Source organism: Diadema antillarum, unplaced genomic scaffold, assembly GCF_040938485.1.
Source record: "Diadema antillarum isolate AM-2024a unplaced genomic scaffold, OU_Dant_1.0 seq00000586_RagTag, whole genome shotgun sequence".
Taxonomy (NCBI): Eukaryota; Metazoa; Echinodermata; class Echinoidea; order Diadematoida; family Diadematidae; genus Diadema; species Diadema antillarum.
Window position 1 is genome coordinate 2,528,336 of NW_027271520.1, and position 25,364 is coordinate 2,553,699.

Sequence of the window (25,364 nt, forward strand, 5' to 3'; positions counted from 1 at the left end):
AGCGCCTGCCTAGTTGGTGCCTACATACGTACAGCAGCATCAATGGATCGGATCACGGAGATAGTAGGATGACCGGGGTCTAGGAAGACGTGGTGTCGGCCTGCTTTATCTTCTTTCAAAGGCTTAGCTGGCTTAAGTCAGCAGTTGTTTCTTCTAATACTCTCAGGTATCAGCAGAGAAGATGGACCAAATCATTCGAGGAAATCTCCAGGTAAAGAAACCAGTCGTAATCATTAAATGGTTTGACGGATTTCATGCTTGCCGCAGACAGACAAACAGCAGCCGGTGGTGGTCACCAACGGGGCCTTCCCGTGCTACCTCCCCTACGCTCTGGCATGAAAACACCCGTACTCCACGTAGTTTTACTCGTCTACCGGAAGCGTGTGCAAGCACACAAACGTTCACATTGTCGATCTTTATGAATGTTATTCTTGATTATCGGTGTAGAATGTGGCAAGATGCCGCACATACTAATGACTAGCAGAAATATACTGCTGACTTTTCGGACATGAAAGGGCAAAACTAGGCATGTTTGTTTCACACCATCCAGCCGGGCACACAACCAACCCGTGCCCGTGGGCTATTAAAGTTAATGTGATGTGTGGGGAAACGAAAAATCTGCGTATCAGTGGAATTAAAGGCGGGTACTTTGAATGGGGATTCCACGGGCCTTTCATCAGGATAGGAGGCCTTCCTAATCCTAGTATCAATAGTGAAAAACTGGCAACTCTCAAGTACAGTGTAAACTAGGCTAACATTGTTTGTATACATGTGTAGTTTGCTGTGTTTACTATGTAAGCAATGCGACCTGGTGACCTCAGCTGATGACTTAATTGTCACCATGAAAGCCTGATAAAGTCACTGAACTGAGATTTTCTGTAACTACTCCTCCATTGATTGTATAATTTATAGCTAGATACGTGTGGATTATTTATTTATATTCAGATGTGGAGCTTTCTAATAATCATACAAAATTACTCTATAGAGGTATCATGACCCACCCACTTATTGATCTAAATTAAACAAAACAGAACTGAACAACAACAACAATAACAACAACAACAACAACACTGCCACAAGACACAAGCATAAAACTGGTATGAAAGAAAACTCACCAGAGTCCAGAGATATATGATTTAAAAACACATTTATTTAGATCTGTAAATGCAGCGGAGCTGCTTGGACTTCAATGAACATTCAATGGTAATATTAATAATTAGGTCAGTCCAGAAAACTATAGGCCTATAGCAGCCTGCCTCGATAGTAACAACCAAAAAGTCTCAAATTACCAAAATTCTTTTGACTTTGAAATTTTGACAGCAGATAGTTAACCAGAGATTTTGATGTTTCAGATGTTCCATTTTCTGGGGAAATTACTCCATTTGGCAGTATTATGAGAGTTACCATGGTAATGAAACACATTGTTGTTGTGGCTTGCTGTTGAAGTGTGCTGTACCCCAGTGCAGTTCACAGAACACACACAAAAGCAGGAAGGATAGAAATAGAATTGATTGTCAGATTAGTAATTTATGTGGGGTTGGTTTACATCTTGGTGAGATCTTTCTGGCATCCAAGTAAAACCACACTGCTTGACGCAGTGAAAGTACAGTATTTGCGATAATTTAGAGTTTAGCCAATTATAAAGTGACATAACATTGCTATTAAACATCATAACATCAGCATTGACATTAGAGACGGCGTTGGCAATTAAAGTGGATATTGTTTCACATTGAGGTATTACAAAAGGTTCCCCCTCCCCATAAAACAAGGAAGAATGAGTGAAAGTTGAGATTTAAGAAAAAGAGATTTTCAGCTTTTAACGACATTAAAGAATCCATCAAAGTCTTGTGTGCTTCATCAAGACAATTAAATGATAGAAAACCAACAAAATGTAGTAGAAATTTTACTTTGAGGAATGGAGCTTTTGAATAGATTCTGTGCCCAGGCACTCAGCTGAATTCAACTTTCGAGTAAACCCTCCAAACTTGACCCAATACTTGATCAACAAGCCCTTTCCAGCACCTTTTAAAATCCAAGAGGTAGTCAGTAGGGAACACAAAAGTGATTAAAAGGAGATTGCATGTACCGGTACATCAATAGTCTCAATTCATTGACAGTTGATGTCCAGACAAGTCACCCTTCACTGTGTGGAACAAGAAAGGGATTGAAAACCCCAGGTCAACCAACTTTGACAGGATTATTGATCAGATTATTGGACCTGAAACTTTGGGCATGCACTCGTTACCAGCATTCTTTGTATGGCTGTGTCGCAGTATAATCCAGGCTGCTATGGACTCTTCCTTAAAGTTCTGTGGAATTATCAGACAATTTCACACATGTAACCAGACATTGTAAGCTAATGGGTGAAACTGCAGAAAACTAAATTGAGGCAGGAAAATTGGTAAAAAGAAGATGATGTAAAACACTAGAACTCTTTTTATGATTAGCAGAATTATGTGGGATGGATAAAATTTCAGAGAATGAGAACTTTTGTCCTGCATAATGATGACTTCTACTGTAATTTTGTACCACTACATCATTTCTTTCTACTTGATTAGGTGGTTGAGGCAGACATTGAGCCCCTCTTCGAGGCTAATATTGAGCCTGTCTTTGACACCGAGACGACTGGAGAGTACGACACCGGTATTATGATGGGACAGGAGCAAGGCCACGAGCCCCTGCAAGACAGCAGTCCGGAGAAACACTACGGGGCAACCCAGGAGGTGCCAGGTTCAAGGCCCAGGGACTGGGATGACATGGACGGGCTTGTATCAGGGATGAGAGCAGGAGGCAGTGGAGGGAGATGCAATGTGGATATTGATGGTGATTTTAATGGGAAGGAGGAAGAGGATGAGGATAAAGAGACATCAGAAAGGAGGACTAGTCTTGATGGGAAGAGTGCAGAAACGGTCAGGGACGCTGACGGGATTGCATCCTTCCAGGATAGCAACGGAGGATCGCCGGAGGACAACGATGGCCCAGAGAGCAGTAGCGGCATTACGACCGTCAAGATAGCAGATGGTGTTGGAGCCGATCGTTCCCGTTGCGGCTGGTGCGGCTTTGCTCCAAATGTTTTGCAGGTGAGAGCTGTCGGCGGAAAATAGAGTAGTTCAAGGATAAACCAAGTAGCACAACAATGTTTTTAGGGCAACAAAATCTGATTAAAAAAGAAACTTTTGTCCAGTTATTCTTGCTGTTTGAATCTGACAAATTCAGACAAACATAAAAGTGAAAGCTCAAGCACTGCCAAAAAAGAGTTGTAGGAGAGTTATATTGAGACCTCCAAGTGGTCTTGTAGTAAAGGTGTCATTCGTATTACAAAACTCATAGTGCTATGAATGTTGCTGATTATTCTACCCCTTTAATATCACAAAGTTGGAAAAGATTGAAAATACAGAAGTGGGCCATACTTTCTTAAATAACAATGTCAGTATGGCATGGGGGGGGGGGGGGGTGGAGGGAGAGGGGAGGGCAAAGAAAACAAAGGCTCAAAACCACGCTCAAACTTTTTCCCCTAGATGCCTATTAATATGCCATCTTAAAAAAAGGATGAAAGGATTGAACAGTTTACTGGTGAAATCTCCTCTGTAGGCGATTAGTACAGATTGTGTTAATCTCCAAGTATAGAGAAGTTTTTCCCATTTGAACTGACCAGTACCTCACTGAATGAAAGACCTTTTTTTTTTTCTTTTTTTTTTTGCAGAGCCTTTGTTATTTAAAGTAGACAAAATCTGAGCTTCTTTCAAGTCCAGTTTAGTCTAGACTCCCTCCCTCTCACCCCCCCCCCCCCCCCCCTTGAAAACTTACTGGGTCTCCTTTACGTTGTAAATGCTTTTCATGTGCAAATTAACCTAGTTGTGTGGAGGAGTACACATACCCAAAGAAGGCCAACTGGAAAGCTTTAGCATTGTAAAACCAGATATTTTTTGTGATGGTTGCAAGAAACTTTCACAAATTTTGCAAGGAGTCAAGACTTGCAAAAGTAAAATGCTCTGGAAAGTGTGTGTCGACCCGATGCATTGAATGAATGCCAGTGGCAATTCACTGTAAGTTTCATGCCACAGAAAAGGCCACTGGCTCCCTTTCGCAGTTCATTCTCCATTACATGTATGTTTGTGGTTTTCCTGCTTGGAAATATACATTTGTACCTATCATGGTACATATCCATCACTCTCAGATAGTTCACTTCTTGAAGCATGTTGATTTTTAAAGTTTCTTGTTTGAACCCTATTTCTGTATAATTTATGTATGTTTACACAGTATCAGAATTAATGGTTCGATATTACAAAATTTAGACTCGTGTTGCTTAGAAAATCTTTCAAACCAGAAACTGAATCAAACAATGCCTGTCATGTGATGATAGATAGTGTAAGGTTACTCATCATGTGACTTTTGATAGAATTTTTGGCTAGACCAGTCTAAAGTAGCTGATGCGCTCAAATTGTCACAAATGCATGTTTGTAAAGAAAGTTTATACACACTACCTACCTGTATGTTAATGATAAGCTCTATTCTGACAAATGGTGAAAAACTGTTTTAAAGCTTGCCTTTATTATTTTTTTTTTGTGTTCTTCTTCTTCCACAACATACATTGTACATGTATCCTACAGTATGTAATTGTGTGTGTATGGAATTAATACCCTTATCTTTCCGTGCGATGACAGGGGAGCATGGTCAGGTGTCAAGTAGAGAAATCGGATCACCTCCCAGTCACAAGCACCGATTAAATGTCTTTTTACCTTTAATACTTCAGATTTTCTGAATTGCCAGTAAATTGCTCGTTCGAGGTGCACAATATGTCCCAAATGTCACGTTCAGTGGAAGAGTCTTTCTCATTTTTCCCCCTTTACAATGTGCACTTTGTACATACTCTCTGCGCGGTGATTGAACATTGCATGGCTCCCAAAGTCCAGGTTCCTGACCTACTTGTATGTACCTACACCAATGCTGCACACTGGCACTGGTCCGACAGTCCCTGACCAGTAAAAATCACTGTCAGACAAGTGACTTTTTTTTTCAGGAATAGACCAGTAAAATATGGAAAACTTGGTACCTACTGGTCCAACACTCATGATGGACCAATAGAAAAAATGGGTTAGTGAGCAGCCCTGCCTACCCTGCACTCTGTCCCACCCCCTGAATGATATTTGTATCGGGCAGTCACTCCTAGCAATAGCTCTCACATTCTAATCTCACTGTATTGAAAGCCAGCTCAGTGGGATACCAATTTATGCCAAACTTTGGTAGAGAGGAGTACCGGTATTGCAGAGAAAGTAGGACGAAAGCTTCATGGTAGGCTTTGAACCCTCGACCTTTCATCACATGCACACTGAATGTGCAAGCTACTTGTACAGTATCTAGCCCATTTTACCTCCTTTGGGGCAATATTGAAGTAAACTTACTTCAGAACCATGAGTTGTTGTTACAGAGTACATATTGTACATGTATGTACGTGTATCACCCCTATGTCTGTCAATTTTGCACAAAAACGCAGGAAAACCTATAGAAGTCCCCAAGTGCAATAAAACTTAATATACAAGTAAAGTGTAGTATTGGGCTTGACATTGGAAGAAATTATGTAGTCGCTCCCAAGATTGAATAAATTTGCAAATGCATCACTTACAGGTTAGGTATGAAAAAGAAAAGCATACTCCTGAATAGCCTAGAAGCCAGGCTAAATTCTTCATGTACAGTGTGTACAATGTATCTCAGTAAAATAAGAGTTTTAATTGTGAATGTCTCAGGTTTTCAACAGCCCTCGAGGCTACCTCTTCTGCACCTGCTGGCTGGCTCTGCTCCAGGGCATGACAGCCTTCGGCCTGGTCTACATCAGCATCACGGCGCTGGAGCACCGCTTCAACCTCGACAGCTTCCAGAGTAGCTTCATCTCCAGCTCCTATGACTTCTCCGCTCTCTCCGTCTCCATCTTCGTGACGTACCTCGGGGAGCAGGGCCACAAGCCGCGCTGGATCGGCTGCGGCTCCATGCTCTTCAGTCTGGGCTCCATCATCTTCGCCCTGCCGCACTTCCTGACCCCGCCCTACCAGGTGGGCGGGGCAGGGGAACAGGTGGGTGTGTCTGTGATCTTTAGTGGTGACACTGAACTCATTCATTTCAATCATGGCTGTCCAAAGGTCTCTTCCAACTTCTTGGGAATGGATAAGTGTACAATGTATGTAACCTTTGTGGTAATCGAATGAGTTACTCACAACATTGTGATCTGCTGTATCTGTCCAAATTTCACACATAACTTCCCACCAATGATTGCCACTAACTGTTTTTTTTTTTTTATGTAAATTGTTTGACTAAGATATGCCTGATGTGGCAATGATTTCAAAATTCAAAATTCAAATTTTCAGTTGTAAAGTCAAATGAAAAATTGAATTCTATGAGAATACCCAGTTTGGTTCCATTTTGTTGCCATAATGTTCCATGACCTTAGAAGTTAAAATAAAAACCCAGCCAAATCCCATGAACAAATGAGCTTGACTGAAGCATGGAGAAGATAGTTTGAGGGGATGGGAAAGTAACTACCTGCAATTTCTGATGATTTTATGTCATTACAGTATCTATTATGATTGTAACACCAGTCAACTATACAGTCATACCATGTGATTCAAAGAGGGGCACTAGTAAAAGTGCAACCTACTGCCATGAAGGGTCCTCTCCTATTGTTACTTTGCTCAATTTTCCACAAATAGATTAAATTTATTTTGGGGTCAGTTTCCCTTTTGTTCGCATTTCCCACTGTTCAAAAAGCTGCATCACTTTGGTGATCTGTCGCATTTATACCCAAATTGATTTATCCTTCAGATTTATTTTAGGTCTAAGTGTGTGTGTGTATGTCATACACACACACACACACACAATGCCATAGCTTCTGACCACATGAGCATTGAGAATTAAGGGTTTCTGGGATGAACACTGTCATTGGGGCTTTCTATTTCCATTCAATCATCCCCTTCATTACCAATTTTCATGAAACGCCTCCGGCTTCACCAGTCTATCTTTTGATTTAGTTATCATTTCGTATGACCACCACTTGTATTATGTCGTATTATGTTTTCATATGTTTTCGTTGCTGGTTATATGTTACTTGATATTATTTGTAATCTGTATTTGATCTTGTAACCTTTGAATTTGATGCAGGGCTCCCTTGCAAAGCAGGCCATTGGGGCTCTGAACGGGACAAACCTACTTTTAAAGAAAACACGAATGAATGAAATAAAAATATAGCTCAGTCGGTAGAGCACCAGGCTATCATCCGGAGTTCTTGGGTTCAAATCCCATTTCCTTTGCTCAATTTTCCACTCTTGTACATTTGTAAGTTATATTTATTTCTGGTCTTCCTTTGTTTGTTGACTTTATATACACCTACTAGAAATTTGAGGTCATCTAGTGATCCGCTTCGTCTCACATACTCTGTTACTCGCACCTTAGCCGGTGATAGGACATTTACTGTGTCTGCTTCAAAGCACTGGAACAATTTACCACTTACCGTTAGACAGTCTCCATCAGTCAGTGTGTTCAAAAAAGCCTTGAAAACACATCTGTTCAGTAGCAACTAGTTCGTAGCTGTATATATAACATTTATCCAATTATACATATTGTCGTACATGTTTTGAATTGATTGTAAGCGCTTTGGGCCTTGTGGGAAAAGCGCACTATAAATAATAGTAATAATAATAATAATAATAATTTGTGTTTATTGCCAGACAGGTGTGCAATGACCTTTCAACCATGTACCTTAATGATGACCTTTGATCCCCCCAGGTATGCCACCGCCCAGAGCCAAATGAGACGGTGTTGTCATTGGGGTGTGACGATGGAGCTCCAGACTCCAGCTTGCAGATGTTCTACTGGGTGTTCATCTTTGCCCAGGTCCTGCATGGACTTGGGGGATCCCCCCTCTATACTCTCGGGGTCACCTACATGGATGAGAACATGCACGCCAATGACTTTGGGCTTTATCTGGGTAGGCAGGCACCACAGTTAGGGAATAATTTTCCTGGTATTGCATAGTGATTTGCTTTGTATAGATGAGTTTACTTGATGAGGTATGTGTATCACACACAGTACCGGCCTGCCTGGCTGGCCTGATAAAATTGTATGTGATGATGGGACATGGGATGAAACTGTATGGGGCCCCCATACATTTTTTTTTTGCCCCTCAGCAAGTTTTGAGTCATGGCTTGGTGACGTCATTGAAACCTTGTCTATATTGGATATGACTGCTAGACAATTTGTCATTTGTTTGCAATTTCATCACATGGAATTGTATACCAGTTTGTTCAAAACATATATATGTCGGCTACTATTGCTATTCAGTTTCAAGAAGGGATATTATTCGCTGTATCGTACAATATATGCATAAAAATGACTGTATTTACGGATGATTTACAATAAGTGCGATGGCGCAGTGAATAAGGATTTAGACTCCTGAGTAGGAGATTGTGAGTTCAAATCCCGTGATGTGCTTACAGTGTATATGCTGAGGTGGTTTCAGGGCTCAACATTACTGGTGGCCCAAATCCACTAAGAATGGGTGTCGGGCCACCAAATTCATCTTTTGTTTGACCGATCGGGCAACTAAGATTCAAAATGGATTGTTACTTTTGCTTTCATTTCAGGCTACTACATATTTTTTTTTTTTGTGCCACAAATTTCAGATTAACAGATTTTAGTGGCCCAAGGGGCCCAAAGGGGCCACCAATCAAACAAGTTAGTGTTGAACCCTGGGTTTGTATCTGTGTGTCTGCATCTTATACACAAAATTCTGAAACCATGCAATATCTTCCTGCAAAATTTTGGAAAGGACCATTACTTCTCAATGTCAGACTGTAAAGAGATACAATACATTATATTTTGCTAAACCCTTTATGATGTGCTCACAGGCGCTCATCTTAACCTGCCAAACTTTTTCATCAGTTTGCAGTACTGTTGTAAACCATTCAAACTTGACCTGCATGAAGGTTATTAACCCTTTGAGGACAGACTGATTTTGCTGCAACATGCATTTCCCATGGACACCTGCCCGAGTATACTCGGGGGGGGGGGGGGGGGGGGGGGGGGGGGGGGGACCTCGTCCTCAACGGGTTAAAGTTACAATGTAAAGGTGTAGCAATGTGCTTTAGTCCACAAGGCAGATCATTTTGGCACAATAGGGATTAGAGGGATAAGGTAATCTCTATTCATTGACAGTTAGTTTGTAGACATCTGTACCAGTCGAGGGGGGGGGGGTGAAGAAAACACTCCAGCTTGCATGCAAATCAGCCACAAAGCACAGGAAGGATACTGTAAAAGTGGAAATTTTCGCGGTGTTGAAATTTTCGCGCATTTCGCGCAACCAGAAACTAGCATGAAAATAAAAGCCCGCGAATATTTTTGCTTGCCATGTGTTCCTGTGCGTGATGTCTTCATACGCGGAATTAAAAACATGCGAAACTCTTCTGACCTGGCCAAGCGTGAAAAATTAGTCACGCAAAAATATCCACTTTTACATTGTACAGTAACATTTTAAATTTTTTTTTACATGTTGCAGAATTGATTTATTGCACAGTCCTTTTGTATTTGAGTTGCTCACAGCATTTTTTCCCCTTTCACTTCCCACCTTGTGTCTGCAGGTATATTCAATGCCATTAATGCAGCGGGCCCCGCCCTGGGGTACATTCTTGGCGGGGTGTATCTGAAGCTATACACAGACTTTGACATCACAGACAGGTCAGTTCCTCTGCTAAGGAAAGGTTAGTTTGATTTTGTTGGAACTGTCTATGATGCATGTACACACATCTTTAATTGAATAAAGATGCATTTCTTTTTTTAAACTCCATGAAGACTCAATTTTTCTTTTTTTTTAATCATTAGATATCAAAATACTCCCCCTTCCCCCTCCAGAATGCAAAAACATGAACAAACAAATTAACAAATTAACAAACAAACAAACAAGTTGTTCCAACCTCCAGGAGGACAATCAAACACACACACACATCATTTCTCTGACACTGGACGATGATACAGCCACATCATCACCCACCATATATTAGGAAAGGACATACCCTGACTTTATCCCTTGAGCGCCATGTCTGCAACTTCTAGAAGCCTGTCACCACTTGGGTTTCCTCAAACGAAACATGCATGCAAATAAATTTATTTGCATATATGCATATTTATGACAAAATGAGCAAACAAAAAGACAACAAGATATGATAGATAATGATATTGTTCAATTGTTCAATCGTTGGTCACTTTTCTTGCAGCGTACCGGTGTCGCCGAGCAACCCGACCTGGGTTGGGGCGTGGTGGCTTGGTTTCCTTCTAAATGGCACCTTACTCTTTCTCATGTCAGCACTCATGATGGGGTATCCAAGGTCACTGCCAGGTCAGTCAAACAAGTTGTGGTAAAGAGGGGAATAAAAGATGATAATAGCTATTTTAAAGATTTGAATGCTTAAAGAGATGAATACCATTTTCAGAGTTGTTAAAGTAATGTCATTATCAAATAGATGGATATGAAGAATAGCGGCTATGAAAGGGTGCGTTTGAGCACTCTCCTGAAGTGAACCGAAGTGTACTGAAAATGTGGACCACTTCCCTTATAAAATTTCCGGTTAATCTATTTGGTCAATTGTCATGCATTGAGTTTTACTGATCCACACTGAGCCATGTGTCCGGTAAAATCTGAACGCATGGCTCAAGTCTTGTATAGTGTAGTATGGTGTACCAGACGCATGATGAGGAAAATGGTTGTATTTCATGAAGTTATGGGCCCATTTTATAAAACAATGATGCACAGACCTATTTTGTGGATCAGTGAGAATTGGATGCTCTCATTTAATTTGAGAAACAGTCTAAAACTCACTGCATTTGTGGGTTTAAACAGTTCCAAAGTTTAAGCTTGTGCATCCATTTCTCACCGATCCACTCTGTCCTGTGCATCAATTTGTGTAATGGTCTTTTCCACTGAGCTACAACAGCTTTTCAAGCTGTTATTGAGGATGAGATTTTGGCAATTTATGGTATTAAAATGGAGTCAAAAGGGGCCTGTGCTTTTGATCCTAGCAAATTCTTCTATTAATGGCAAAATATCAGCAAACATGTAGGGTAAAGCCAACACATATAATAAATTGACTACACATATCATGTACAGTATCGGGAGGGCTAGGGACACAACAAGAAAACAAAGGGGGTGGGTCAAAAGTTAATAAAGGCAGGGAACCAAACAAGTGAGAAGAATTAATGGTGTTGTCACTAACAGGGGCAAAGAAAATTGCCAAGGAGCGGAAGAGCGAGGTTCAGAGAGGCAAGGAGTTCGAGACGGGGAAGGGGTTCCGCAAGCGGCTGAGGGCCTTTCCCCAGGCCGTGCTCAACCTCCTCACCAACGTCCCGCTCATGTGCCTCAACTTCTTCACTGTCTGCGAGTGGCTCTTCGCCGCGGGACTCTCCGTCTTCGGCCCCAAGTACCTCGAGTCCCAGATGAACATGAGCTCCAGTACAGCAGCCTTTTATAGTGGTATGTCTTGGCCTCACGTATGAATTGCAGTTTGGAATTACAGTTGCCACTGCCTCATCAGGACAACGTGGAGTACAATTTTCTCCCAATTAAGTGACTTTCTCTGTGATTAATATACACTAACTAGAACAAACCGGTTACATAATCTTTTTTTTTTACATTTATTGGAGACAAATTTTATTCTATTCTTTATAGCATATTTTGGAGGAAGGGGAAATAAACTTGTGACAGTGATATAGATGTTCACAAACTTAGTGTTAAAATAATCATCTTTCAAAGAAAACTGGGCCCACATTTTTTTTACCATTTTTGTTCACCAATCTGGCGTAAAATTCAATGTACCATTGGTATCAAAGAGATGCTAATACTCCTTGGAATTCTTTGAACTCCAATCTTTACTGGTAAGTCAGGATTAGAAGTCAACTTCTTGTGGTAATCAAGCAAGGGCTAGATAAAAAAAACAACATTAGGAGTTACATGTATTATTGTATCCCCCGAACAGAGTTCGGAGGATACTATGGATTTGGCCTTGTTGCGCCACCGCGTCCGCGTCCGCGTCCGCCACAGAGATTTTCTTGTGAGCACTCCACTGGCTGCAGTTCTTCTTAGATCATCTTCAAATTTGACATGAAGGTGTATTATGGTAAAATGAAGACGCCTATTGTTTTTGGTGATGGAGCCCTCGCTTGTTCAGTGTTTATACATGAAAAGGTAAATTTAACAGGGTCTGCTTGTGTGTGCAACGCTGGCCTTGTTTCTTGACCGATTCTTTTCAAATTTGGTATGTAAGTGTATCATAGTCAAATCTATACACCTATACCTATTGATAATGTAAAAATTGACAAATACAATAACTACTTGAAATTGACTAATTGATCACCCAATTCTTTCAATCAAATGATCACCTTATCGATACTTTTTTCCAAATACGTCTTGAACGATAGTGATATGTAGTGTGCCGTGATTAAATACTAAATCGGTGGACATGGAATCTTGATATTATTTGTAAAAACGTACATGTATAGCTAGAACGCCCATACAAAATGTACATCAGTACTGGAACAGAATTTAGACATGCAGTGCACAAGTGCCAATGGCTATGATCTGATTTTATTGAAGTATGTATACTTTCTTCGGCTATCACAAGTGAATTATGGCTGTTTATGTGCATTCTAACTGTCCACAAATTTGATTTTCAGGGTATTGGTACACTTTAACATAAATGCACAGGAAGGATAGTACACTGTTAGCACCATTCCAGCCATGGTGTCAATCTTATGGTAGTGCTCTGATCCAGCACCTTACAACTCAGCACATCTATATGAAGGTCTTGGTTTCACTTTATTCAGACTTCGGGAATTTGTGATGATGCATGCAAAGGAAACAAGCCAAATAGCTCTATCACACACACACACACACACACACACACACACACACACACACAAATCCCCCTCAATAAATTTTTGATGGTTTTGCAAGCTCTGTTTGATAGGCAACTGTATGTTTTCCATCTGAAGAGGGCTGCATACGTGTACCTCTACAGAGTTCATAATAACAGGCATTGATTCATTGAACTGTACATGTCTTTCAAGTATTGTTCATTGGTGTGATCTCTCTCCATTGGCTGGTTCAATCAAGTACAGTTGTAGCATAATGTACATGAATGTATGCCATTTGTACATACAACTGTACATAAAATTTGCTATTTATGAATGACTGCAGAGCTGACACCGTAACAGAATGCATGATCGCAGTTATATATTCATATCCATATATATTCATATATTCATATATTCATAACCATATATATTCATATATCATATACTCATATAACATATATTCATATATTCATATATCATATATTCATGTAATCATATATTCATATATTCATATATTCATATAGTCCTATATGTAGTATGGACCTGTTGATTATTTGTGATTATTCGTAATTATTTGTAATTATACAGATACAGACAAGCCTGGTTTCCCATAGACCATGTACAATTTACAACCGGGCCAAAGGCGGGGCCTAAGGCCGGACCCAAGGCCACGGGCCTTTGCCCGGAACCAGAGGCCCAGAGCCCAAGTGGGCCCAGTGGTCCAGGGGCCCGGTGGCCCCCAGGGGCCCGGTGGCCCAGGGGGCCCGGGGGCCCAGGGGGCCTGGTGGCCCAGGGGCCCAAGGCTGGCCCAAGGCAGGCCCAAGGCAGGGGGCAGACGACGGGGGCCACCAGACTGAGACCACAAAGAGTACCAGTCTTGACTTGCTGTGATAATGATGTGACAGGGCTGTGCATACACATATGTAAATACACTGTACAGGGCTGTGCATATTATGTAAATACACTGTACACTAACTATACACAGCCCAGTCACTGTATAAATCGCGACAGGGCTGTACCTAAGCAGCCCACAACACAGAGCAAACACAAAGCGAATTTTACGCTTGCATTTAGGTTTGATACTTGACATCCTTTTTTGTCACCTCAAACTCATTAAAGACAATCTTCATTAATGAGACTTCATACGTACCTGTATCATTCCTGGGGTTATTTGTGCGAATTCCGCGATCTGGGTACTATTCGCAAATTTAACATGTGAAAATATCAACTCTGATCATGTCACATGCATGTGTACATTTCTGTGTTTACTGCTGTACTCCATCCATGAACATGAATTCAATAACTACTGTTATATCTCACGTATCTCACAAAACTCACGTAAGCTCTGATTCTGTATAGCAATCACTTTCAAAGCAATCTATTGATACATTTCTGCCAGCTAAAAATTCTTAAATGTTGGTTCACCTATGTGAACGGGTACATCAGAAACTGAAGCCTAGGTGGTGGGTTAAGCAGAATTGCTGCTGTCTGTACAGTCCCACTCTTATGTTTTCATGTTAGTCTAATGCTAGTTTGTGGCAATAAGAGAGTGTGCCAAGCAGTTTGCCAAGCAGGGATTCAGCTGGAAGTCGAAAGTGATTAGCCATTCTGATATTAGAATTCAACAATACCATTTAATAATTCCATACCACCTAATACCCCAACCCTATCAAATTCTTTAGAATTTCTGCTATCAAAACAATGATAGAATAATCTGTGCAGTTTAATGTTTCCAGGTTAGCGTGCCTGGTCAGTGATGGGGCATTAATCTGCACATTACTTGAATATGAGACCGTTCTGAAGCAAATAATTTTCATACAACAGTAGATATATAATGTACTCTTAAATGAATCCCACAAGGATTGGAACAATCATCCCTCAGCATTCCTACTGATTCCCACTGATCGGTTACTAGCCATCCCCTTTAAAGGTATGTATTTGTATACTGCTTTATTTTTCTTTGTTCTTTGTTCTTTGTTTGTTTTTATTCTTATAACCTGATCATTTCATGTTGAAATCATCATCACTTCTTTAGGTCTGCTGACCATGGGAGGCACAGTGGTCGGAGCTCTGGTCGGTGGCTGGGTCATCCAAAAGCTTGACCTGCGGTTCAAGGGTCTGGTGGGTTTTGGTATAGTCTGCGTAGTGGCCTGCCTGGCATCTTCTTGTGTCTTCCTCCTTAAGTGCCCCAATGTTCCCATGGCCGGAGTGACCGTCTCCTACAAAAACAGGTGTGAGGAAGATATTCTGCGTGCACCATTTTATCCCATTGAGGACAGACTGATTTTGCTACAACACGCATTTTCCATAGACACTTGCCCAATCGAGTGTACTTGTGACTCGTCCTCAACGGGTTAACATATCTTTCTGCATTTATTCGAATCAATTAATTAACATGCATGCTGCAATTAGATTAAAACCAGCATTCGCTGTCAGATTTCTTTTCTGGGTTTAAATAGATTCACTTTAAATCTAAAATATTTTTTCTCTCTCTCCATTATAGAGATTAGAAATTTCCAGTTCTATTATTCTGAGGAAAGGTCTGACTTACCTATATCTACACTGTACCAGCTTATGAAAGAAATCAAGCTTTCAGGGTTGCAAAGGGAACACACAAAGTTTACTTTAATGCTGTGTGTAATTTACTTTCATTTCAAATGATAATGAATAACAAATAGAACAGGCAAGCAGGGGGAAACTGTCAGGGTGTCAACACATGTCAAATACATGTAACTTATTTTAGAACAATTATTTGTGTTTTATCTTTTTTTTTTTTAAGTAACCACACACACTTTATGTGGTCCCATATACTCTTTCCTGTGTTAGTTGCTCTGTCAGAAAATGGTCTCCTACAATTTTTCAAATTTGGTCAATTGATAGCTGCTGCACAAGTACGATGCAAAATACATCACTTTAAAGCACCTGTATGTGCTGCATTCCAGTCATGCAGAAGACACTTTGAATTGTTTACTTACTCATTCCTCTCTTCCCTCTTTTACACTGTAAGTCTGACAGTTGTAGTTACAGTCAATTTCTTGAAATGTGTCTGTGGGAATTACTTGAAAAATAATTAAAAATTGAACATTGTCTGAAACTACTTGATGAAAACTGATAAAAATTGTGCAAATTCACTAAGCTTATGTGATTTTATCAGAATATTGATGTGGCTAGAGAATTATGAAAGAATCAGAACAAATCTATACAGGTATATCTGATGCACTTTGTACCAAGGTAGGGGTACAGATAGAGTATTACAGAGAAACTGCAATTTTCTTTACATACAATTTATCGTGTTGCATCAGTTCCGCTCCCGTTAACTCTGGTACGAATATCTCTGCCGCGTGCAATGCGGCATGTGACTGTGGGTCAGGATACGACCCGGTCTGCGGCAGCGACGACGTCCTATACTACTCAGCCTGCTACGCCGGTTGCTCCAGAGAGTCCGGGGAGGGCGACGACGTTGTTGTGAGTGTGTAAATGTAAAGTATGATCAGATGATGAAAATGACGACGATGTTGCCGATCACACTTATAATATCTGTACTAGTGGCAATGATTGTAATGGTAAAAGTTGTTGATGGTACTACTGTTGCTGCCTTTAACTGCTATTTGATACAATGATTATGATGGTAACAGTGATGATAATGATACAAATAGTAAAAGTGATTATTATGATGATAATAATAAAAATGCTCATAACAAATGATATTACTACTGCTACTTCTACAAATAATAGTAACAATAATGATAATAATAATAATAATTAAAATGATAATAATAGTAATAATAATGATAATAATTATTATTATAATTATAATAATAAAGTAGATAATGATAGAAGTAACAATATTGATAATGATAATAGTAATGAGGATTATTATGATGATCATGGTAATAATGTTCTTTCATGAATCATTGTAAGATAAGCAGGACCACCACTGGAATGAATTTCAGTAGGATATATGAGGGAAGTGTTGCAAAATAATGTGTGCCCACTTCATTGGTGTTGGAGGTTATTTCATTCATGTGTGTGTTTCTGTTCTTTCAGTATGAGAACTGTACCTGCATCGAAGGAGAGTCAGGTTCTGGTCAGGGAACGGCAACGTCAGGGAAGTGCCCAGTGTTCTGTAGCTCAACCAGGCCGGCCCTGGTCATCCTATTCCTGTTCCTGGCCTTTGGCGGGATGGTCCTGGTCCCGATTTGGACGGCTACAATTCGGTGAGTTTGGCAAGCCAGTGGCCACATGAGTCATAGAGTGATATTCCCCACCATTTTCAAGTTAGCTTTAGTACTTGAACAGAATGGTTACATTCTTTAAAGGACAAGTTCACTTTCATAAACATAAGGATTGAGAGAATGTAGCAATATTAGTAGAACACATCATTGAAAGTTTGAGGAAAATCAGACAATCCGTTCAAAAGTTATGAATTTTTGAAGTTTTTGTGCAGTACCCGCTGGATGAGAAGACTACTGCAGTGTATGAATAACTTAGATGTCACATGCGTACAACAATATAAGGAAAATATAAAGAAAATTTCACAAAATTCCATCTTTTGAAAAAAGTACACATTCCCCTGACTCGTTACCGATAAATGTTATGGGTAATATTATTCCCCCTGCCTTTAGAAAGAGGCAAGTCAATTGCTCTTTTATTATGCGAAAAAAGTGAAAATATGTTGAATTTTCTTTTATATTTTCTTTATACTGTTGCACGCATATGACTCACAAGCTGTAGTAGTCTCCTCATCCAGCAGTTCCAACACAAAAATTAAAAAAATTCATAACTTTTGAACGGATTGTCTGATTTTCCTCAAACTTTCACTGATGTGTTCTACTAATATTGTTGCATTTTCTCAATCCTTATGTTTATGAAGGTGAACTTGTCCTTTAAGTAAAGGAATTAGAAAAGTAATGTAATAAGAAGATTAAAGAATGAGAATAGCAATGACAATGATAACAGTAGCAATGGTAAGGACATAGAGTGGAGGTCCCGTGTGTAAGAGAGTCATAACCCACACATGTAACAAAGATTCTGTTTCATTCATTCATTGCAAAGAGCAGGGTGCATAATCTAGTTGAGAGGTCTGCCCCCAGTACATACAACTGGACCCCAGAGAAGACCAGCTAGTGCATCGGAATATAGGCTATCCAGCTGTATTGTCAGGTGGAATATGAAAGCAGACAAACATATTAATGACATGCGTTTGGCACAGAATTGCTTATTTAGTTCCTTTTGATGCAGCCTTTATGCCCAACTGTAAACCAAAAGTTTCCTTTATATTCTGCTCTTTTTGTCAGACACACAGTAAGAGAGGAATTTAGTCTCAAGCCCCTGTTCTCTTAAAACAACTAGAAAAGCACTTGGAGAGCACAGACCTCCACCAAGCCAGCTTCCCAAAATAGAGGCATTTTGTTTAATACGTCATTGCACGGCGCCTTGTTTTTCCGAGCAGAGCATGTAGCACGCTCTTTAGTGCACGTATGTATGTAAACCACCAGTACCCACCGCTTGAACCCCAAGTCTGTTGAACTTATATTATGCCAAAAGATGAAAAATCTCTCAAAAATCCAAAAAAAAATAACAGATCGCTACCAAAATTGAATGAGGTGTTCCTTCTGTCAATATTGATTTTTTATGCAAATTTCATTTTAATCCGTACACAACTTTATGAGTTATTTTGCAAACAGACTAACCAACTTCGATGATCACTTAACCTCCTCCTTCCTTGGCGGAGGTAATAATTCACATCACTGTATTCTTTGATAGAGATGTTGTAAGGTGATACCAAGTCATGTGTTCTTTGATGCAGATGCATACCTGAAAATTGGTCTCCACTGTGTGGAGGATTTTGCATCGTGTCAAAATTGCCAAGTCTCCTCCATTCTCCAGGCCAGGCTCCCTAAGAATTGAAATACCACTCCGCATCCTGTGAAAGGAATGTTAAAGCCTCCCCAATCTGAGGACCACTTTTGCCTGTCTTGATACATCCAACGCACAAAACTAACAGCATCTTCCCAATTTTTGCCGTTTGTAATCTCCTCAATTTTGACCTGTGAGTGTCGGCATTCTTGTCATTTTCGTCTCTTTGTATCATTCTACAGCTGTGTGCCACACTCCCAGAGAACATTTGCCCTCGGTCTCCAGAGCCTCATGTATAGTGCTCTAGGTAAGTCTGTCTGATTATTCATTTTCTTCTTATTATGTTGTGTGCGTGTGTGTGGATGTCAATTTGTCTGTATATATCTACTACATATGTAAGGAGTTTATATTGCATAATTATGTACACAGTCAAACCTGCGTTAGCAGCCACCTGTCTGTAGTGGCCAACTGCCATAAACAGCCAATGAATAATCCCCAGGTTACAACTCTTGATATTTCTATGTGTTTATACCTTGATTTAGCGAGAAACATGTCATGTGACAAGGTACTTGTCATGGTCTTTAGGTCCTCAGTGAAGTGAGGTTCCCCTGTGTGTATGATTGTATGATGACAGCAAGAATGGGATTTGTTTGCAAATATATGTGTCTGCATGCTGGTGCATGAATCTAAGGCCGCGTTTATAAGATTTTGCGTGCCTAGAATCATTGTTTTGAAACACTGTTTTGAAACACTGTTTCAAATCACAGTTTCCTCAGGAGAGCGTTTATAAGATTTTTTCCTCCGAGCGTGTTGGGGCTCTCGCTCAGACTGTGCCATTGCGCAACTCACTCTGCGCAGTTTTTCCTCGGCAAAAGGTCAAACAGGGTGCGCGCAAGGCATTGTGACGTCATTATAAACAGTGTTTGAGATCGCAGTTGCGTTTATAAGATTTTTGAAACACTGTTTTGAAACGCACTATTTTGTGCGATTTGAAATAATGTTTCAAAACACTGTTTCAAATCACGGCTAGCGTTTATAAGATTTTTTTTTCGAGCTAGAAACACTGTTTGGCTATCTGGCCAGAAGAAATATCTTATAAACGCACCCTAAATTTGTTGAGTGTGGAAATAATTCTACGGAACAGAGTGGGTACTCTTAAATTGTGTGTTTTTTGTTTTTTGCAGGAACTGTACCGTCCCCAATCATTGTGGGATTCTTTATCGACAAGTCCTGCCTTGTTTGGGAGGAGGGCTGCGACGGGTCCAAGACCTGCTGGCTGTACCAGAATGCGGACCTGGCCCGGGTCTTTCTCCTGCTGGCTCTCCTGTCCAACGCGGCGGCGCTGCTCTTTCTCTTGGGGGCGCTCTTCAGCTACAAAACTCCCAGCAGGAAAGGCAGAGGAGGAGAAGGCGGTTATGACAGACTGGAAACTCAGGACGAAACGGACGGAGTCTGATGCAATGCTTCTGCATACCACCTTGCTATTTATGTGATGATGTCGTTTCTATTTTTAACTCATTCATAACCATAAACAATCTGCTTGCTTACTGTAAAACATGATATATTCAGGGCATGAAATTTTCGTGAATTGGAGCCGACGGCCTTTTTTCGTGGCATTACATTTTCGCTAATTGCCACTGGCGTTCAGTGCATATAGTGTAGATAAGAACTTTCACGTGCATTTTAATTTCGCGAACCTTGGCGCTTGCGAAATTCACAAAATTAAAATGCACACAAACATTCCTTGTTTTACAGTAGGTAACTGTAGTAGCATTTTATGTGATGGTCTGAGAAGGTTGTAGTATTTATTAACTGCAGTGGTGACAGGGTTCAAGAAGTGGCAAACATTTGATTTTGATGATTGTGATGATGATGTTTGCACTATTTATTAAGATGACGATGATTAACCTTTTATGTGACCAGGCATTCAGCCTCAGATGCTTATTAACCCGTTGAAGACGATTTGATTTTGCTGCAACACGCATTTCCCATAGACGCTTGCCTAGTATACTCGGGGCTCGTCCTCAACGGGTTAAGGAGGAGCTGATGTTCGTATTACACACATTTCCTGTAGACATCTGCCGCAGTGTACTTGGGATTAGTGTTCAATGCATTAAACGACAAGTCCACCTTCATATACATAAGGACTTAGAGAATGCAGAAATATTAGTAGAACACATCAGTCAAAGTTTGAGGAAAATTGGACAATCCGTTCAAAAGTTACGAATATTTTAAGTATCTGCGCAGTCACTGCTGGAAGAGAAGACTACTACAGTGTATGATGTCACATGCATACAACTATATAAGGAAAATAAAAAGAGAATTTCACAAAAGTTTACTTTTTGAATAAAGTGCACATTTTTTCGACTTGCTACTGACATATGTTAAGGGTAATATTATATCCCCTGCCTTCTGAAAGAGAGAAGTTGAGTGTTCTTTTGTTATGCAAGAAAAATGGAAATATGTTGAATTTTCTTTATTCTTTCTTTATATCGTTGTACTCATGTGACATCACAAGCTATAGTAGTCTTTTCATCCAGCCGTGACTGAGCAGAAACTTCAAAAATTCATAACTTTTTAACGGATTGTCCGATTTTGCTCAAACTCTCACTGATATGTTCTCCTGATATTGCTGCATTCACTCAACCCACATGTCTATGAAGGTGAACTTGTCCTTTAATTTGTAAGGCTTTTTCATGAGCATTCAGTTAGTCCCGTTGAGGACGAGTCCCGAGTATACTCGGGCAGGTGTCGATGGGAAATGCGTATTGGAGCAAAATCAGTTCGTCCTCAACGGGTTAACTTAACCTAGTTATAGAGTTAGCAAGCCCACTCAGGTGTGGCGATGTGCCTCAGTCCATCAGGATGGCCATGGTGATAGAAATAGAACCAGGTTTAAAGGTGCATAGTCCCGGTGGTGTAGAGGGCGCTGTTGATGATGCTGCTGATCACCGTTAGCATTGATACGAAGATTACCGAAGTTGAGCTGTCATCAAGAGTAAAGTGCATAGGTGTTGCTGAGTAACGTTGCCTTCATTGTCTTCTCTGCGCAGTCTGTAGTAATGCCAGGGTCCATGCATATGCGCTTGTTATTATGACATCACAAAAGAAGTTTGCTAAAGCTGTCATCCCCCTCAGCCGAATCATGAGCCGAACTGTGATCTGACCACTGACTACAGTGAATCGGACTTCTTCGGACTCGGGGAAGTGGGCCAAAGTGTAAGCGCCAAAGAGGAGTCGATAGCGTAGGTCTCTATAGGAAACTTGCGCTGTGCGCCCGCGTATGCATTTGACTAAAATACCTGGACCATGTACCTTTAAGTAATCTCTATTCACTGACAATCATTTTGTTCCAATCAAGTAAAGAGAGTGTCCCAGCGTTTGTGTCAGTCATAATGTTGATGTTCTTTGAAAGAGCATTTACACACAGAGACATCCATGAATAAGAATGAGTTGGGGAAAAAATTCTATTTTCTTTGAAGTCTGGATTCTTCTAAACAAAAGATGCATGATGAATTTCTAGAGCAAAAACACACAAAAACATTGAAAACAGAAAGCAAGAAAAAGGAGTACTCTTATGAGAAACATGCCTTTCATCAGCTCTCAAAAATGATGTGATGTGAAAAGCCAATTTACTGCAGTATCAAAATGGAAGACAATCATGCTATGCGCCTGTAGGTGAATTGAATGTGGAGTAAATCACATCGTATTGTGACAAAACTGATGCAGGGCGTAAGTGCAAAGCCAGTTGTAAATGCCAATATATGGTATATCATATTGAAGGACATGTATTTCTCACTCAATTTAAATATCATGTTCATTTAGGAATGTTACTTTGTTGTTGAACATCTGCCTGGACTAGATGTTGCGATGTCAATCATTCATTTGCATAAGTAACATGCATGCCATGTGCAATATTGCCAATCATTTTTGTCTTGAAAAAGGAAATACATGGAAGAGCTTGTTTTTAGTGTTGTTTCAACTCCAATATTGATAACTTATTTATGGGTTAAAATTGCATATCACGTAATGTGTGTTAATGTGTGGGGTCAGAAGTCTCTGTGGAATGAGAGTAATATACTGGATTAGACGTCAATATTTTTGTGTGATTAATTTTTCACGCCGAGCTGCTCAAAAACATATTTGCCGGTTCGTGAATTCACGCCGAGCTATTGTCGTCATATTTAAGATATGCAGAGGACACTGGAGATATTTCGCAGGTTTTAGAATTCGTGCTAGCCAGAAGTAGCACAAAAAGAGCAAAAATTAATGTACCACAAAAATTTGTGCGTGTACAGTAATACTGCGTCTTGGCTTTCCTCAGTGGCTTAACAATGGCCTAAGCTCAATCAAGTACTGAGAAATCGAAGTCCAAATGTACATGTGGATTGAGTGAAAGCAGCAATATTAATAGAAGAGCACATCAGTGAAAGTTTGTTGAAAATTGTGTTGCAATTGGGATAACTATAAAAAACATTTGCTGTTTGTACAGACAAGGAATTACAGTGGGGGACCATTATGCCTATTAAAAGCTGCTCAGTATTGCTTTATTAGCCAACTGCAACATTATAGCAAAGGGGGAAATGCAAAAATGGACACACCAACAAAAGAGCAAAGAAATTTGTAGTACAGTGCACTCCCGTTACAACAAACACGGTTATAACGAAATTTCGGTACAACAAAGTAAAACTTCTGGTCCCAAAATTATCGCCATTATTGAAATTAGAGTCTATGGTACAAAATTCGCTTATAACGAACACGGTTATAGCGAAATTTCGTTACAACAAAGTATTTTCCGAGCGCCACTGACAAAGAAAAACGAAAGAAATGTGCTCCGTTATAACGAACTGAGGATCGCTTTCGAAAATACGTAGCGGAACAAGCATCAAATAGCGTCTCTGCATGGGTGAACGCGTCACATCACTGTGTGTTCGCTTGGTGTGTCACGCACAGTTTCCGAGGGGAACTTGCGTTATTGTAATACAATAATCTGAAATTGAATAACTAATTATTCACGTAGATTTCCAGTGTATGACCAGTAGTCAACATACAGAATTTGATATATATGGGTGGCTTCCTTGTTTTCGTTATATATCGCATTTGTTCGGTTATAACGAAATTTCGTTATAACGAAAGAAAACTGCCGGGTCCCGAGCATTTCGTTATAATGGGAGCGCACTGTGGTGCAGTGTGAGAGATATAGAAAGAGAGAGAGGTATAAACGTAGAAAGAGAGGGTGGGGGTGGTCATAGGCAAGCTGAAGCTTAGTGTATCACTCCATGTATACTATATACCACATGATATATTTCTCTGGTTCGTAGCCATTAATTCGAAGTCCCTCACACTTTTACTGCGTTTATCATGTTCAGGGCTTGTAGCTGTAACATAACAGTGCTGATTACGTTGTCTCATCATTCATCATTCGTGAACTTTGGTAGTACATGTATATTTTTCGAATTATTTGCACAAAGTTGTCTAATACATTCCCAACAGGACTAAAGACTGAGAATTTTGTAACTTATTTGTCAGTTCATACCTTGTGTTTATCACAGTACTATTGAGATATCTTATGTGTAAGATAAATATTTATACACTTTTTTGCCTCAAACTCAAGCAAGCACATTAAATAATATTATCAAAACACTCTGCATTTGTATAAAATTCTCTTTTATTCAGTCTCTGTAGGAACTACTTCAATTCATAGTACATGTATTTAGAATACAACTCATAAAACAATACACAATATCATTATCATTCCAATTATCATATTCTAGAAAGTTTTTGATGTAATCAGTATTGCTCAAATATATATACATACGAGTATATATTTTTTTTTTTCACAGCAAATGTATTAGCAGCTTCAAATACAAATTTAATTTCGTTTCATTTAAAAAAATTTCCGAGCAACTAGCATGTATATAACAAACAACAAAACAATGTAAGTGTTACATGTCTTACTTTGGATACTTGCAAAGTAAAGTTTTAATAGTCAATGTTATTTTGAAGAAAGTGAGGCTTCCACATTATTTTCCTTCTAGAACATTCTAGAATCAAGTGAAAGTTACTTTGTGATCGCCCATTTAAAATGTTATTATGAAACTTCCATCAATATGGACAAGCTATATTTTGAGAGTCGGGCACTCTTTAAAAGGAAACCCAATACATTGACACCATTATGCATGCAGTGTAGCATCATCAGGTATGATACATATCCATATTGTTACACTGTATGTATGCTATAATTATGACTGTTTTTTTTTTCTTTTTTTTGGACATTCATGTCTGTACGTTCGCAGCTGAATGCAATGAATAGGTTTTTCAGAAACCCTCTGCATTTATTACAGTTTGTATCACACTTTGGTTGGTACCAGAGCTATATTATTATGATTATTTAACATAAAAATATATATCATTTTAACCAGACAACTAAGGACTATACAGTGTACTGACTGACAAACATTTCTTATTTAAATTATTATTATTCATGTGTCCAAAGTGGAGGTATAGGCGTCAGTTAGTGGTGGATAAAACACAATCAAGCAACATCTTGGTTAGCCATACTCGGTCAGCAAAGAAACTGAAATGTTAGCGAGGGTAATATCGACATTCATTACATG

General features: G+C 39.7%; 1 protein-coding gene across 1 annotated transcript; it reads left to right on the forward strand.

Annotated features, from left to right (window-relative positions):
* Window positions 1-88: 88 nt before the first annotated feature.
* On the forward strand, window positions 89-20,418 carry LOC139735602 (solute carrier organic anion transporter family member 4A1-like). Its single transcript, XM_071646359.1, has 12 exons — window positions 89-211; window positions 2,559-3,080; window positions 5,745-6,068; window positions 7,774-7,975; window positions 9,624-9,720; window positions 10,257-10,378; window positions 11,255-11,509; window positions 14,924-15,119; window positions 16,191-16,353; window positions 16,936-17,105; window positions 18,990-19,054; window positions 19,932-20,418. Exons 1-12 carry the CDS (start codon window positions 182-184, stop codon window positions 20,201-20,203), a joined length of 2,418 nt encoding a protein of 805 aa, XP_071502460.1. The 5' UTR covers window positions 89-181; the 3' UTR covers window positions 20,204-20,418.
* Window positions 20,419-25,364: the final 4,946 nt, after the last annotated feature.